At 38.5% G+C, this 16,262-nt stretch overlaps 1 protein-coding gene across 1 annotated transcript in view; it reads right to left on the reverse strand.

The window, feature by feature from the left end:
• Positions 1 to 16,262, reverse strand: part of fbxl16 (F-box and leucine-rich repeat protein 16) — a 95,387-nt gene that overhangs the window by 38,760 nt on the left and 40,365 nt on the right. Inside the window, exons 2-4 of the mRNA XM_041778298.1 lie at positions 6,921 to 7,632; positions 3,442 to 3,684; positions 2,968 to 3,233 (exon numbers count right to left, since the gene is read on the reverse strand). Coding sequence (XP_041634232.1) covers positions 2,968 to 3,233; positions 3,442 to 3,684; positions 6,921 to 7,625 — 1,214 coding nt within the window. The 5' untranslated portion in view covers positions 7,626 to 7,632. The remainder of the gene's footprint in view (positions 1 to 2,967; positions 3,234 to 3,441; positions 3,685 to 6,920; positions 7,633 to 16,262) is intronic.

The following is a 16,262-nucleotide window of genomic DNA, read 5'->3' on the forward strand; positions in this document are numbered from 1 at the left end:
TCTTCTTAGATTTGTACATTGTAAGCTCAATTCATATTGTCAGGTCTCTATGAAATGCTTAACTAATAAAAATCGACTTTTTGTTAAAAAAAAATGCTCCTCTAACACTATGAAGTAGAATTTTGTAACCTTGCTTCAATGCGATGCTGAGACAGTGGTTGCACCAAATCATAAACTCTTTTAGGGTGGAAAAAATGGCATTAGTCAGCCAAATGCTAACATAATCAGTATAAACTCAATGGCAAATTTTATCATATACTGTTTACATGTCCTCCCATTCTTATGCAAATGTCTGTACAACAATCACTTTGTAATAACCAAACTCTACTGAATAAAAGCATGTAAATATGTAAACCCTTGCTCCTGTCCTGCTCCACCCACTTTTCATGGTCAATGTATTTGTTCAGTTTAGACTGTACAGGAATCTACCTGCAAATTTTAAAAATCAAAAACAAGAAATGAACCAATATTGGGTGGCAAAGACTTTTGTGTTACCATGGTATCAAACAGACATTGATATAGAATCAATCTAATGAAAGTGTACTCTGTAATAGACAACTGTTGCTAATACTGCTTCATTTTTTTTTCTCAGATTTTCAACTTAATTATATTAGTAGCTGTAAAATATAAGTTATATTGAGATGTCCATTCAGAGTTCTGGTGCCTTCTGCAGTTAAATTAATAACCCTTCGTAGTTACATTTATGTTGCTAACAGCAATGTTCTAAGCATGCTGTTCTCTGTCTGGCTGTATCAGGGATATGATTCTTCCTTAACTGATCTGCAAGTTAAGATTTACTGACCTGAAGAGGTAATCCATGGAATCAGGGTTATCTGTAAAAATATACTTTAAGAATAGGGACTGATTTGAGAAATGAGAATTTCAGAGCGTCCCCAATCGAAAATGTATGATGACACCCTTCTACACATCCATGTTAATATTGTGTTGAGCTTTAATTAAGCTTGTTTGGGAAAAGATAGTCACGTGAGCCGTTTACTGTGTATGTACTTCAAAATCTAAAAAATGTACCTCTAGCCACCAGCTTACACTACAGAAAACCACAGTGAAATAAAAATAAACAAATAAAAGCCCAGCTGTTGTGATGTAAGGGGTTAAGGTTCTGACTGGGCTCTATATCTGTTATAAAGTCTATAAGGTCATGCCCCATCTCCTTTAAAAAAAAACACTAACCATATTACCTTGTAAATACGGATACAGATCTAACAAGTTAACAGAATAAAATTGTGTCAGTCACCATATTGTTTCCCCATCCTTCAACAGTAGAAGCCAGAAGCATACTTGCATCCCATTTGAGATGTAACAGGTGACATTCACACAATTCCTTAATCACTCTAATAATCAAGAGTAGCATCTTTTGGAAAATGGAAAATGCTGGTTCTTTATTCAGTGACAGGATGCACTGTAAGTCTTAGGATTCAGACAGGGTACCATGGGGGCCAGAAAAGCGATCCAAAAGGCCAGTTGTATACGACTAAATCCTATACAACAATGAGCATAGATTTGGAGCTATGTAATAAAAAACAAAAAATTCATAGAGGATACACTGGTTCCTCTCTCAGCAAATAACATCAAAAACAAAGGGTCTAATGACAGTGAAAAGCCTTGTTTTTTAGGATTAATCTGAAATCTCAGTTGCAGCAAGCATATGATAGGGTCAGAACATGGTTTAAAACAGAATGGATCTGCAGATCTATAATGTTACATTTGGATGCTAAAGGTACAGTTAAGTGGGACGTGTATATTCTTGGCACACACAAGGCCCATCATTATTTACTGTGTATGGTTAAAATGCCAAAGCTTGTTAAGGATGTTCTTTGTGATGTAAACTGAAACATAAAGTATATAAAACATTTTTTAAATTTTATTTTCATGTATTCATTTTTAATCTTTTTATTCTTACAAAACTTAAATTGTTTGGACTTTTACATTAGATTCATTTTGAAGTGTCCAAGATTCGGCTGGTAGGCTAGATTTCAAAACTTCCATGCATCCATTATCGACACCAGAGGTTCTCAACTGGTCTGGTGCCAGGGTGCATCACCACCTCCTTTGTGCCAAATCATCACCCAAATTTTGTGTATTTTTCAAATACAACCAAATGGGATTTTTTTTAAATGAAAATTAGGTAAGAGTGGACTTAAGACAGGAAAAAACACATGATGAAACAAAGAGCTGGAGCCATGTCCTTCCAGATAAAAGCCCATCATAGACATTAGTAAAATATTTTTTAAAACGCATATCTGTGACCCACTACAAACGGCTTTGCGACTAACTTTTGGGTCCCAGCCCACCAGTTGAGAACCAAGTTGAATGTCAAACCATCCACTTATCCTGAGAGTCTGGAGCTGTGGAGACTTGAGCCAGTCCCAGTAGTTACTGAGCAAAGCATTGAGAGTAGCATTACACACCCTGGACTGGCCACTAGTCCATCCCAGGGCATAAGACAAATAACAAATCATGTTAACTGTCAAACCTACCATCAATTTAGAGTCACCAGTTCACCTAACAAGCATCATTTGGACTGTGAGAGGAAGAGAGAGAGGGATAGAGTACCCGGAGGAAAGCCATGTGCAAGGGAGAACATGCAAACTCCAGCAACTTTTTTTTTGCTGTGAGGCAAAAGCACTAACCCCTGTGCCCCATGTAGCCCCATTTCAAAACTTCTACTCTTGATATCAGTTGTGTTTGGGGAAATATAAGTATAAGCTAATCAAAAGTTGAAAGTTTACAAGTACAGAAACCTGAAACAGGTTATGGCTACTTGGCCCCTTGTGTAGGTACTTGCTGAAAATCTACATCAGATATTTTCTCATTCTTATTTTTTGAGAAGTACCTTTCATTTTAGAACAATTTTGGCTAGTCTTACCACTATTATCATATCCTTCTCTTTTTCATTTAAGAAACATTATACCATAGATGAAAGCACTGGATCGCAAAAAAACTGACCTGTCCAGCACCAGTTCTTCCAATTTATGCAGGTCACAGGCAATGTACTCTAGAGCCATATCAGTGATCCGAGGGCACCAAGATAAGTCCAGACTGCGAAGCTTACGCAGGTTCTCGGCAACCAGCTCCACACCATCATCAGTAATCTTGGAACAGCCAGAGAGGCTGAGGGCAGTCAAGTTGGGAAGGCTGTGTACCATGTTGACCACACCGTGATTGGTTATCTCCCAGCAGGAGTGAAGCCGCAGAGTATGGGTGGTATAGCCCTGTTGGTTAAAGGTAATTATGAACATGCTTGCACACTTTATTAACTATCCAGACTATCTTTCCATAGAGTTTTTGTGGTATCAGCATCATGTTATGGCTTCTTATATTCTTATATATCTGTGAAAGATACCAACAGGATTTTTAATTGCTGTTTAATGTGGACAGTACAGCACCAACTTTTTCTCTTTTTCTTGCTTGAAAGCATACCTGTTTGGCTGTGAAATAGGCCATGGCTGTGTCAGTGACATGGTAGGCCTGAAGACTCAATTCTGAGAGGTTGGGCAGAAGCTGGGAAATAGCAGCAATGGCATCATCTGCCACATTAATGCAGTCACTAACGCTGAGGGAAGTCAGTCGAGCATTCAGACTGGACCAGAGGCCAGCCTCAGTAAAGTCGTTGCAGCCTGAAAGTTCAAGATGCATCAGGCCTTGCATTTGCTCCAACATGACCTGCAACAAAAAGACCATAAAAGGTTACAGGATTATAAAAAGAAGTCATTGAGAATATGTCAGATCAGAAAGTCAAGTAATTTCTGCTTTCTATTTAAGAATTTAAAGACCAGCCTGGAATACAAAGGATGCAGTTGCACATTAATGCTTAGTTACTTTAGAAAAGATGTGAAGTGGGAAGTCTTTCTAAGCTTAGTGACTGTAGCTTTACAATGTTCATATGAGCATTGTAATAGCATTGTAACTTGTGATTTCGTTTGCCTATCTAATTATCTTTATTTGAAAACAGAATATTAGTGTGCCTAAAAAAAGTTTCAGGCCAAATCATGTGCAAGCAGCACTCAAAAGATGGGTGTACACAATACCAACTTTCCAGCATGGGCCATCGCTGACATCAACAGCCATGAATAAAAGACTACAGTAAGGTGTCTTCTACTGCCACTATTAATTCCATTGAATTTCTGTTTTGTTTTTTTAACAGATACTTACAATTTCTAGTTCGACTTTTACATAACAGTGTAGGTTTTATTTTGAAAATAGCAATGTTGAAAATGTAAATTTACATCATTTCCAGCCAAACTTAAAATCTCAAATTTTAAACCTAATTGCTTGGTATTTTTCTGTGAAACATTTTATCCATGTTTGTTTTATATTGTATTTTAAAATGGATAATGTAACATTTTGTTTATTCAACAGGTAGGGACAAATGACTAATGACTAAAATCTTTCAGACTAAAAGGCATCTCCATAAGCTTGATGAAAAGACATAATTTACCACAAATACTGTACATCTATAGTTTTGGAAGTTTCCATGTTTTCGTAATTAACTAGATTTTTTATTTTTTATGTTTTTGTTAATCAAATAGGTAGCTGTAAAGCGGTGCCTGAATAGAGGTATACCCCCATACCTGTACTTTTGATTTTTTAGCAACTTTTACAGTCAACTTTTGCTTCTTGCGTGATTTAAGGTAGTGAAGTTTACTGCTGAATGATTTGGGAAAATAATCTAATTGCAATTTTTTTACTCAATATTGAAATTGCTATTTAGTATGCAATTATTTATTAAGTTCCTCATCTCATGTATTTTCCAACAAAAACAAGCAATAATAAAATCTATACTATAACCAACACAATATTAGATTAAACCGGGGCTGGACAATTTTTAAAAAATATCTAATTGTGATGGTTTCAACTCATTTTGCAAATTGAATATGAACTGTTGTATTAAAGGGAGTGATATTTCAATATAACTCTCATATTTAACAAGAAAAACATACAGAAATGAGGAAAATAGGATTTTTTTGTACACTATTCAAAAATATGCCACTAAAATGATTGCATGATATGTAATGCATAATGTCTCTGCGGCAAAAAAAAAAAAAAAAAAAACTTTTTAACTGGTATTTTGTCACAGATCTCCAGTTAAAGAAATATTGCACCTTCTGCGATTTGAAATTGCAGCAGGCCATATTGCAATTTAATCTCATTTGCAATTAATTTCCCAGCCCTAGTAAATGATCAGGTTGTGCCAAATGATCATGAAAATATGAGAGAGAGAGATATGAGAGAGGCCAGCTAACAGAAAGTTGCACTTCCAGCTCCATTTCTGTTCCTAGAAATCCCAGAGAACAGCAGATTATGACCGACCCTACTCTGCCTCTGATTGGTTTACCCTGATATTCTTACCAACTAATGTACAAAGGCAACAAGAAGTAGCCAGTTAGAGAGAGAGTAAGACTTGCCATGTCCTTGCCATCAAAGGAAAGAAAAATGCAGCTTATGAATGAAATTACAGTGTGACAGATGTTATACACTTCGACAAGCCCTTAGGATTTATTTGTGACAAACCCCCTTTTTTTTTTTTTTTTTTTTTGCTTTTCACAAAATTTTACGTGGGGTTCAATTTATCTTTTAGGAGCAGTTAATCCCAGCCTGAGGCCTGGAAATGTCTAATTTCATTTTATTTTCTTTTGTTAATGAAATCTCAAAATGCAAAATGGTGGACAACTTGTTCGTTGGGGATATTTTTTTATGGTGAGAGAAAACATCAATTTTGATGTTTTCCACTCCAAAAAACATAGGCCCTTTTACAAAAACTCACAGGTTTTTGTGAAGTTGCAATTTCATCAGCCTTTTCATTCAAGCTTTAGCAGAAGTCAGCAGAAACCATCAGTGTCTGGACTCCATAAGATAAGTCTTGTATATACAGAGAAGAGTCTTTCTGATTAAAAAAAAAAAAAAAACCCTTATGGATCTAGATGACAATGATTTTCTGAAAAGATATAATGACTGCATTATCATTTATCACAAATAATTAAATTAACTTGATTTACCTGTGTCTCCTAAGGTATGCCCTTTTTCCATTGAAAGTGTGATGAGGCAAGGGATTCATAAATTTTTATACAAATGCTAAAATTCAAATTGACCTATTTCTAAGCCCCACCCTCCAATTCCTGGAGCCAATCTATTTTCTTGCATCTTCACAATGCACACACAGTTTTGGCTTGTAGACATTTGTAGAAAAGCATTCGAAATTTAAATTAAGATGGATGTGATTTTACTCAAATTTATACAGTAATAACTAAGAAAATAGTCAAAAATGTGCATGTGCTAAGCCGTACATAAACATAGCAGTGCCTCCTTTTGCCTAAGCTATGTGGCAAACCACACAGTCAGCTCAGGGTGAAGAAGATCAAGAACTCTCTCAATCACCACCAAACATCATAGCCAACTTTCAGCTTTGTAAAATCAGCTTTTAATATCATCTTTTCAATTTAGTCTTACCAATTGTTTTTAAGAAACTGTGCATAAGAAACTACTACTTTAGATTTTATTCCCAATTAACATTGTTTTGTTTTACTTTTACTTCTCCTTTCAAAAGTTTTGCAATCAAACAGCTGCTACAATAAATAAAACTCGACCAATTCTGAATGTGTTTGAAATAAAAGAAAAAAATGCCATTGAGCAGTTGGGATGCATCTGTGCACTGTGCATGAAATTAAATTGCCTACAACTTTGCACAAAAAAAGCAAAAACAAAAAGAAAAGAAAGAAATGTTGGATTGAAGCATTAGGCAGGTTTTTTTTTTTTAGACGCAGAATGGAAAAAGTAACATAACTAATATAGTTGAAAGTGGAAATACTTACAACTGTTGCATACTGGCTCTTAACATGGAGTTTCCTCAGTTTATCAAAGATAAAAGGCACAATTCAAATACAGTCAAATATCTGACTCACCTCTAATCCAGCATCTGTGATGGTAGACCTCTTTAGGCTGACTGAGCGAACACCTTTCTTGGACAGGGGGTAATTGTCGATGAACTCACAAATGTCCAGGTCAGACACACCCACTAGGCAGAAAGACTGGAAACCCCGCAGGGCAAATGCCTGAAGACTGACAAATTCCTTCTCCCCATTAGGCAAGAGAGTATATAACTCCTTTGCATGCAAGATGGGTGTCACTCCCTCCCAGAACTTGGGCTGGTACAGAACTTTGCGCCATGTCTTGCACACCTGTGCCAGCACACATTTTTCAGCTGTAGTAAAATACCAAAGCAATCGGTTGAGCAGCTTCTCATCCAGGACAAGCTGGCGCTCCAGTAGCATAGGCTTAGGTAGAGTGAGAGGAGGAAACTGACGAAGGGATGGCTTCAAGCCCACTAGAGGCTTTCCAGGCTCAAGATCAGAGCCCAAGAGAGAGGCTGGCGAGCTGGGAATCCCAGGGCTGTCCAGGTGGTGATGGTGAAATGGAAGGGATGATGATGGAGGGGGCAGGATGGAGGGTACAGAAGAGGACTGGCAAAGACGGTTCTTGGCAGCAGGTGTCCCCTTGGTAATACTTGCACTGCCCAGACCATTTGGCTGGCTCGGGGGCAGCTTTACCATGCCATTGCGAGTCACGCAGGGAGACTTCAGCTCACTGGGGGTGGACATGTTCAACATTGGGAACCTAGTGAGAGAGAGAATATGTTGTAACACTCATATCTCTTTTGTGAAGACTAACTTACACAAAGGTCTAGATAAAATATATATTGCTTAGAAACTATAACCTGAGTAAACATAAAATCAAACCTTTTTTTCTCAAGTCAACTGTATGCTAAATCATGATGAATTCACAATTCCTCTGTATTTCACTGAAATACCATGGACACTAAACATAAGTACACTTTGACATAAAATAGAAACGTACTATATATTACTGCAGTGTCACTGTGCAGGTAGCAGGGGCACCACCAGGGATTTTGGGCCCCATGAAAAGAAATATTACTGGGCCCCCCACAGCCAGCCATCAGACCGAAAGAAAATTTTGATACTGTTTTACATAAAACTATGCATTTTAATGATATTTTTGACTATCATTCCCATATTTGTGAAAAGAACATGTCAGTTACTTGGAAGGGGAAGCATTGAAAATACAATGAAATTCATTTAGATTCAATTATTTGCTGCAAGACTGATACTCTATATTCACAAACCTCTCTCTTTCTTTGAATACTTGAACATAAAATCTTCTTAAGATTAATTACCTGAAAATACATATGAGAAATGTTTCCAAAACAAATAAACCCAGAGTTACCAATACATTGTAAATAAAATATATGTGTGATTGTACATTTATTACTGAGTGTCATATTATTTTGTCAGTTTGTTAGTGTAAATCATGGGCCCCTAGGATCCTTCTCCTTATTCTCCCCTGTTCGGCGCCCCTGGCAAGTAGACACACTATGTCTTAGTTTTTATATATTCAGACATGAGTTTTTCCTGGTTGTTTACCTCTATAAACTGATGATGAACAAAAACAATCAATACACAAATTTGCAACTCTTCATGTGTTAATCCCACCAATGTAAAAATACTCTGCCGAAAACTGTCATACCTTTAAATAGTAAATGCTTCATGGACCTGAGCTTGTATAGTGCTTTTATAGTCCACTGAAAACTACAACTACTTCAACACCACTGGTCACAGTTACCCATTCACACCCTTTAATTCCATTCACTCCATTTTCATACACTGATAGCAGAGGTTGCTATGGAGAATTAGTCATCAGTATTAGCTATTCCCATTCAAACACAGAGCTGCACTTATGTCTATGACAAATCCCCCCCCCCGGACAATAAAGTTTATCTTTATCCTTATCCTTATTTACATGCCACTGGCGAAGCTGTGGGAGCAATTGGGGTTCAGTGTCTTGCCCAAGCAGACATTGACATGGGACTGCAGGAGATGACAATTGAACCTACAACCTACTGAGCAACAGTCGCTGGGCTAATTTGAATATATTGCCAGCTGTAGAATGGCTACAACATGCAACAATGACCCCACATTTATTTTACAGTTCATCTTACGACTATAGTGTTTGTGTGTGCGTGGGTGGGGAGGTGTGTGCGGGTGTGTGTGTGTGTGTGTGTGTCTTTGCACGCCACATTGTTGCTTCAATTGTCCTTGGTATCTCTCAGAACATTTTTTGGGTGTACAGGTTTCAAACTTGTGCCATAAAAATATCATAAATATGTAAACATTTTTAATAAAATCCTAAAATGTTGTACCAAATTATCATTCAAGGACTTCCCATTCATTTCCTCTTCTATGAGTAAATAGCAGTTTGCAACCAGTTTGTAAAGGTGCATATTGCCAATGCCCCTTCCCTTCTGTTGTTGTAATACATCGTAAGGTCGCCTTCATACACATGGTTTTGTGGTAGGGATGGGTACCTTTTGCATTTGAACTGGTACGGTACCAATTCCCGGTACCTGTGAACCGATACCAGTACACAATGGTACCAATTTTTGGTACTTTTGAGTGTGAATAATATGCAGGAATAAATGTTATATAACCTCAAAACTTCTGAATTTTCAATATCAAAACACTAACAAATATGAGTGTTTAAAAAAAGTGTTTTTAAAAAATGACTCCAACATGAAAACCTAAACTATTATAACTACCCAGGGCTTTTTCTTTATATTGCACAAATGAAAACCCAGCCCACTACCTCCTATTCCTTTTACTTCCCCTCTTGGAAAAATGTGTGTTGGGGTCCATGGAGGGAGAATAAGTTTAAAACAAATGAACAATAGAGTATGGAGTTAAAATAACTAAATAAATAACTACAAGGTAGAACATTTTACCGATTAGAGTATTACAAATGAAAGTAAATGAACTACTTCCTCTACCATGAACTACATGTACTGCCCATACTTTTTCCTCATGCAGTTCTTTTTCCAACAAAACTAAGATGTCATCATTACCTGGTAAGAGCAGAGTCTGCTCCTCACTCATCAATCATGTGACCGTCCACGCAGAAGCATAAACGTCACACACTGGGTCTGTTACGTTATATTTGTATACTGCAAAAAGTTAACAGAAAGCGGCAAATTGATTCATTCTGCAATGAAATAAGCAGCGAGGATGAGCCTGTGGCTCTGTCACTCCTTCAAAATTACTCTGAATCCATCCTGACAGAGCGCTTCATACGGTGCCAGCTGTGCCAAGTTAGAGAGATGGAGAGCAACTTTTAGGACGCGGTCACACTAGGCAATCCACACTATGCCTTAATTCAGTGTCTGTTAGGTGACAAACGTATCCCTTTATCTAGTATATTTCAATGGTTGATATTCACATGATAAACACAGGCAAAGCACGGTGTTTATAGTGAGGATTCGTCACAAGAGAGAGAGAGGGGGAGGCAAACGAGCAGGAAACAGCGGGAGCTGATCAGCCACGCTTGTTTTGTTGATTCAGTTAGCTGCTACCGACATCATTACTCACGTGTGTGCAATGCTGCTTTCGTGTCCGGCATGGTACTCGGTAGTACCGATGGAATTCGGTCGGTGCCTGTAAAAGTACCGAATTCGGTACCCATCCCTATTTTGTGGTAGTGCTGCTTCATAGGTGCTTATTTGTTTGCAACTACTCCCACTTCACTTCACCACCATGCAAAAGAGGAGACGGTGCTTGCTCTAAAAAAAAAAAAACAAAAAACTCTAAAACACAGAAATTACAAGTTCATGAAACTGCCACATGTAAGCTTTATTATCCCAGATCTCGATGAATGAAATATTACAGTTGAAAATCTTTATTCATTAGTGGGGATGCTGATTACATAGTGGAATGCATAGCATAAGAATAATCAATGGAAACCAAAATCATTAACCCATGGAGGACTGGATTCAGATTCATACTCAAAATAAAAGTGCAAAACTCAGATCACAGGCTGATCAGCAGCAGAATGTTCTCTCACGTCAGTCACATGTGCTCAGTGCTCAGTGTGAACCTGCTCTCATATTTGAAGAGCACAGGCGCCAATGGCGAATCTACCGATTCTGGTGGTCTCTGGCAAATGCCGATCGGACTGCACAGTGCTGGGCTGTGAGCACAGGCCCCATTTGTTGATGTTTGGCCCTCATACCACCCTCATGGAGTCTGTTTCTGACAGTTTGAGCAGAAACGTGCACATTAGTGGCCTGCTGGATGTCATTTTGTAGCGCTCTGGGCAGTGCTTCTCATGTTTCTCTTTGCACAAAAGAGCAGATAGCCATCCTGCTGCTGGGTTGTTGCCCTCCTATGCCCCCCTCCATGTCTCCTGGTGTACTGGCCTGTCTCCTGGTATCTCCTCCACGATTTTGACAATGTGCTGGGAGACATAGCAAACCTCTTACCACAGCACGCGTGCATGTGCCATCCTGGATGGGCTGCACTGCCTGATCAACTTCTGTGGGTTGCAGATACTGCCTCACTAGTAGTGAGGGTCTGGAAAGATGCAAAAGTAACCATAAATCAGCCAGAAAGGATAGAATGGGAGAGGGAAATGTTCTGTGGCCACCACCTGCAAAACTATTCCTTTATAGAGGTTGTCTTGCTTATTGCATCTCTTTTCCACCTTTTTTCTGTCAAAATTTGCAAAACAGCAGGTGAAACTGATTCACAAAAAAGTGTTGCTTCCTAACTGGACAGGTTGATATTCCAGAAGTATGACTGACTAGGAGTTACATTGTGATGATTATGTATTCCCTTTATTTTTTGAGCAGTGTACTATAGCTCATTTAAAGTTTGGTGAAACATTACATTGAAAAAAAAAAAAAAAAGTCAAGGTAGTTATAAGTAGCATTACTTCTCACTTTTGCTCTAGGTGACACAGCTGATTCATATTTACATGTTTTATTAATAAGTGTAATGTTTTATAACTTGTGCACAGAGGCATAGACAGGAACTGTCAAAACTCACTTGTGTGCTGCCTGCCTTCACTGTCATATTGTAGTCTGATAATTAGCACAATCCTGTTAATCCTGGTATCCAGTTTAAGGTAAGCGTCCAACAAACAAACCTAGCTGCTTTATTTACACCCCAAAACAAATTTTTTGAAAAAACATCAGTGAAAGATACTATGTCAAAGGCAGCAGACACATCCGGCTGCAAAAAAACTGAGGACTGACCAGCTGCTCTAGCCAAACGCAACAATTCTGTTACCAACAAAAGTGCAGTTTCAGTAGAGTGGCCTCGCCATAGTTAGCTGTGGCATTGTTGTGCTACACATTTGCTGCTTTACAAATGTACTTGGATTGGAATAGGTTATTCTGTCCCCTTAAAAGCTGTACGCTGGGAGGTTGATCGACAGCAACATCAACAGAATAGAGCTTTTAAACCACCTGCTTCCACAGGTAACAATGTCTTCTTCATTTCAACGCAAAGATTTTTTTCTGTCTTAATAAACACCTTTGGTACAGACACACAACACCTAGAAACATTGAACACTCAAGGCAAATCCTTTATATATATTTACCATCTTTCTTACATTTATCTCAATTGGTTTTATTCCTCAGTGCCCACACTAATATGTGTTCTTCTGCCTATATCCCCCTAATCTTGCTGACAACTATCAAACTGTGTGAATACTAGGGCTGTCAATAGATTCAAATTTTTAATCAGAATTAATCTCACAAGTTTCATAGTTAACTCGAGATCGGTTGCAAATTAATCACAATTTTTTATCTGTTCTAAATGTACCTGTACCATACAGGACTATTTCTTACAATTTACATACCCTTATCAACACAAGTGGACAAAAATGCGCATTTTATGCAAATGTTTGTTCATGTCAACAACTCAAAACAACGACAGATAATGCCTAAAATTTCTCTAGACTAAGCTCAAAGATACTGAATGCTCCAAAAATATGCTGAGAGCAAACTCAAACCCAACAAGGACAACAGATGGAGACCTTCATATAACATTACTGAACACCACCACAATGTAGAGTCCAACTTTAAACTTCTAGAAGTTAAATCCTCTGTTGTTCTCAGCAGCTTAGCACAGAACAACAGCTCTCCTTATCACATCTGGGAAAACATGGTCAGTTAAGTTTAAATCCCCTGGAGATCATACCTGGATCCTTCGCACTTAAAGCAGAGAATTTCAGCCTTATATGTAGTAAGAGGACTTTAACATCTTTTCATTCTTCAGATCATAGAAGAGCTACAGATTTAATTTCAAACCATTTTTTCTTCATAAATAAAAAGGGGACCCAAACTCTAATAATGCTTTTTAGCTTATGTTATGATACTCTGCAGAACGCATTCACTGCTTCACTGTCAGGCTCACCTGTCTTGCACCTCTGCTCACCTGTCACACACCAGCCTCTGATGCTCTGTCCCCTCCTCCTCTACATGATGCAGCTATAGCCTATACACCAGTGTCAGACTGTCTCCTAAAAGGACTGCAGAGTAAGGACTACAATCCAGCATGGCTGGGGGCAGTGTGCTCGGCCAGCGAGTGGTACGGGCTATCTAAGACTCTATGAACTCCTGGTAACTCAGTTCAGTAGGAGTAGGAGAAAATAACTTCAGTCTCATCTGGCATGATCTCAAAGCTGAACCTGCCATTCAAAAGCCTCTGTCCTTTATCCATTCCTGTTCGCTTGCACTGCATGACGGCACCGCTTCCTGATCTGGAAAATTACGGGATGGGTCAAGGTTCACATAGAATGCGCATGCATTAATCGTGCAACAAAAAAATGAGTGGCGTTAAAAGTATTTTGAAGTAACATGATATTAACGCATTCACTTCTACAGCCCCAATATATATACATGTTGGTTCCGGTGTTTTTTCATTTGAAACAATGTAGCTTTCAGTGTTTTCACACTGGAGTCTATTTTTAACAGCACAGCTTTTCTTGACTTTACAGTAGAGATCACCACTCGTGATGCTACTCAGACTTTGCTCAAGACCAAGCCTGGAAAACCAGAGAGGAGCAGTGCAGACAGGAGAGTTTACCAAGGGGCAAACAGAGCAACTTTGTGAAAGTAGAAACATTTTGTTCATTAACGGAGGATGGAAAAAACCAGAGCTCTTCTTCAAAAATGGAGGTATTGCTGTATGGTCACTCTCCACCATGCAAGTCAAAGCAGTATGTCTTATATGCACTGTGTGAAATACAGGGGGTCTAGGGGGGTCTGAGACCCCTTAATTGACACAAGAGACCGCTTGAAACCCTAAACTGCAAAATTTTGGGGGGTCTCTTGAGAAGTATTTATAACGTCATTTTTTCACTTGCTACAAATGCCATTTGAAAGCACGTCATGTTTGTTTTAATTAAGTTCATTGTAAAGAATTTATTCACATATAAGAATACAGAAGAATAATGTCTCTGATAAAGCTTCCAAACATGGGGGGCGCTGTTTCAAATGCTCCGCAACAATGACCTTGCGTAACCCTGCCAAACAGCTTGTGTATTTCTTACCACTTTGGTTATTCTCCTGAAACTGTGGACTCAGTGTGCTTAAATTCAGCAAAATATGTCAAAGAGAAAGCAGAGTTCTTTGCTTGAAAACTTTGGATTCACATCTAAAAGACTAAACCGAAACAGTGATGAAGATGGAGCAGAGACATCCCAAGCTAATTCTAGCGAGGCAGCTGCTAGCACATCTACCGGTGAGTTGGGGTCTCCAAAAAAATCTATTAAACCCAGACTTAATTAACTGATTGTGATAGACCTGCTGTGCTTCATATTGAAATATATATTTCGTCATACGTCGGTTGGCTGGGTTCATATGTGCACATATGCGTGCGTATGTGTGAGCGCGTGCCCACATGAGAGAGACACGCGAGGGTCCTATTTGGTCACAGAGCAGAGTTGTTCTGTGGTCCTGCAGTTGTGTGCTGCTTTGTTGATAATGATGCTAGACTGGGTGATGAGTGTTTCATGTGCGTGTATGCATTACTTGTGGTCCTGTATACTGCATGCTGTGTATGACTTCAGCCTGATACTGGAGCACTTGTTAGGGTGGACCCCCCGATTGTGGCCGGGTATTTCGCACACTGCTTATATGTTTCAGTCTCGCTACACTGATTAATGTGATAATATCAACCATAACTACAAGACAGAACACATTTTTTGAACAATAATCTCACTTTACATTTGATCTGAGGACAAAAAAAATGAATGACCAGAATTATGAGTTACTGGCCTACTTTACCAATTATTGCACTCAAGATGCTAGGAGTGAACCATCAGGAACATAGCAGATGCTGCAGAAAATTTGTCAAGATGGCTGTGGATCAAGTAGGGTGATCCATGGACACCAGCTACTCGGACAGAAGTCTGGGTCTAATAAACCCTGGCTTGGGTTGCCTGGATGAAGGTGTGTGATGTTGAGAGACCAAAACACCTGACAATCCCAGGATACTGCACTGGCTTGGTTGTTAAGAACTGAAAATTGAAGAGAATTTTCCTCATCATATCTTTTAAATCATAAAATCATTTACTTTTAATATAAGCCACACTTAAAAATACTTCATTTTAGACTATTACCATTATGTTATAACATTATGAATAGAGCTGTCAAAAGATTAAAATGTTTAAATGCAATTAATCTTAGGATTTCTCTTGTTCATTACAATTATTTGCACTCTCTTTTCGTTGCATTCTAAAATTCCTATTTTTTGCATTCAAAACTGTTTTTGTTGAATTTTGGATATCCTACTGTCTTAAACTAAGAGTAAATGACTGCCTATTGGATATAGATGTGCTATTTTTGGCAGATTGAGGATTTTAATATGAACTAAACCTGTCATGGTCCAATGGCAGACAATACTCTGACTCTGAGTAGGTTCAGTCTCTAATGCAGGCAAATATATACAAGGAATAAATTCCAGGCAGGCAAACTAAATCCAAAAGGGTCAGACTAAAGGGGTATCCATATTTCAGTCTAAGGTTAGAATGCTGGTGACAAAATGCAGGCTAAGAAATGCTAAGGGGGAAACACACAAAGACAATCTGGCAGAGATCTGTGAGAATCACCCATAAAATACACTAGATACGTGTTTAGTCCGTCTCCACTCCAGTACGATAACGGAGTAGATAAGTTTTAGTTTTAGTCAATGAGAAAGCTTCCACCAGCTTTGCTGTTCTGCATCTCTCCTCCGGCAGAGCTCCGGCAGTCTGGAGCCCTCCGCAGCAGATACGTTGGACTTCTATTTCTGCAGGACGCTGGAGCCCTGCGCATAAATTCAGCACGGAGCAGATCAAACAGGCAGGAAGTGTTGCCGAAACCAAATTAAAATATCTGTTTAAATTTCAAAATA

Source organism: Cheilinus undulatus, linkage group 21 (assembly GCF_018320785.1).
Source record: "Cheilinus undulatus linkage group 21, ASM1832078v1, whole genome shotgun sequence".
NCBI classification, from domain to species: domain Eukaryota; kingdom Metazoa; phylum Chordata; class Actinopteri; order Labriformes; family Labridae; genus Cheilinus; species Cheilinus undulatus.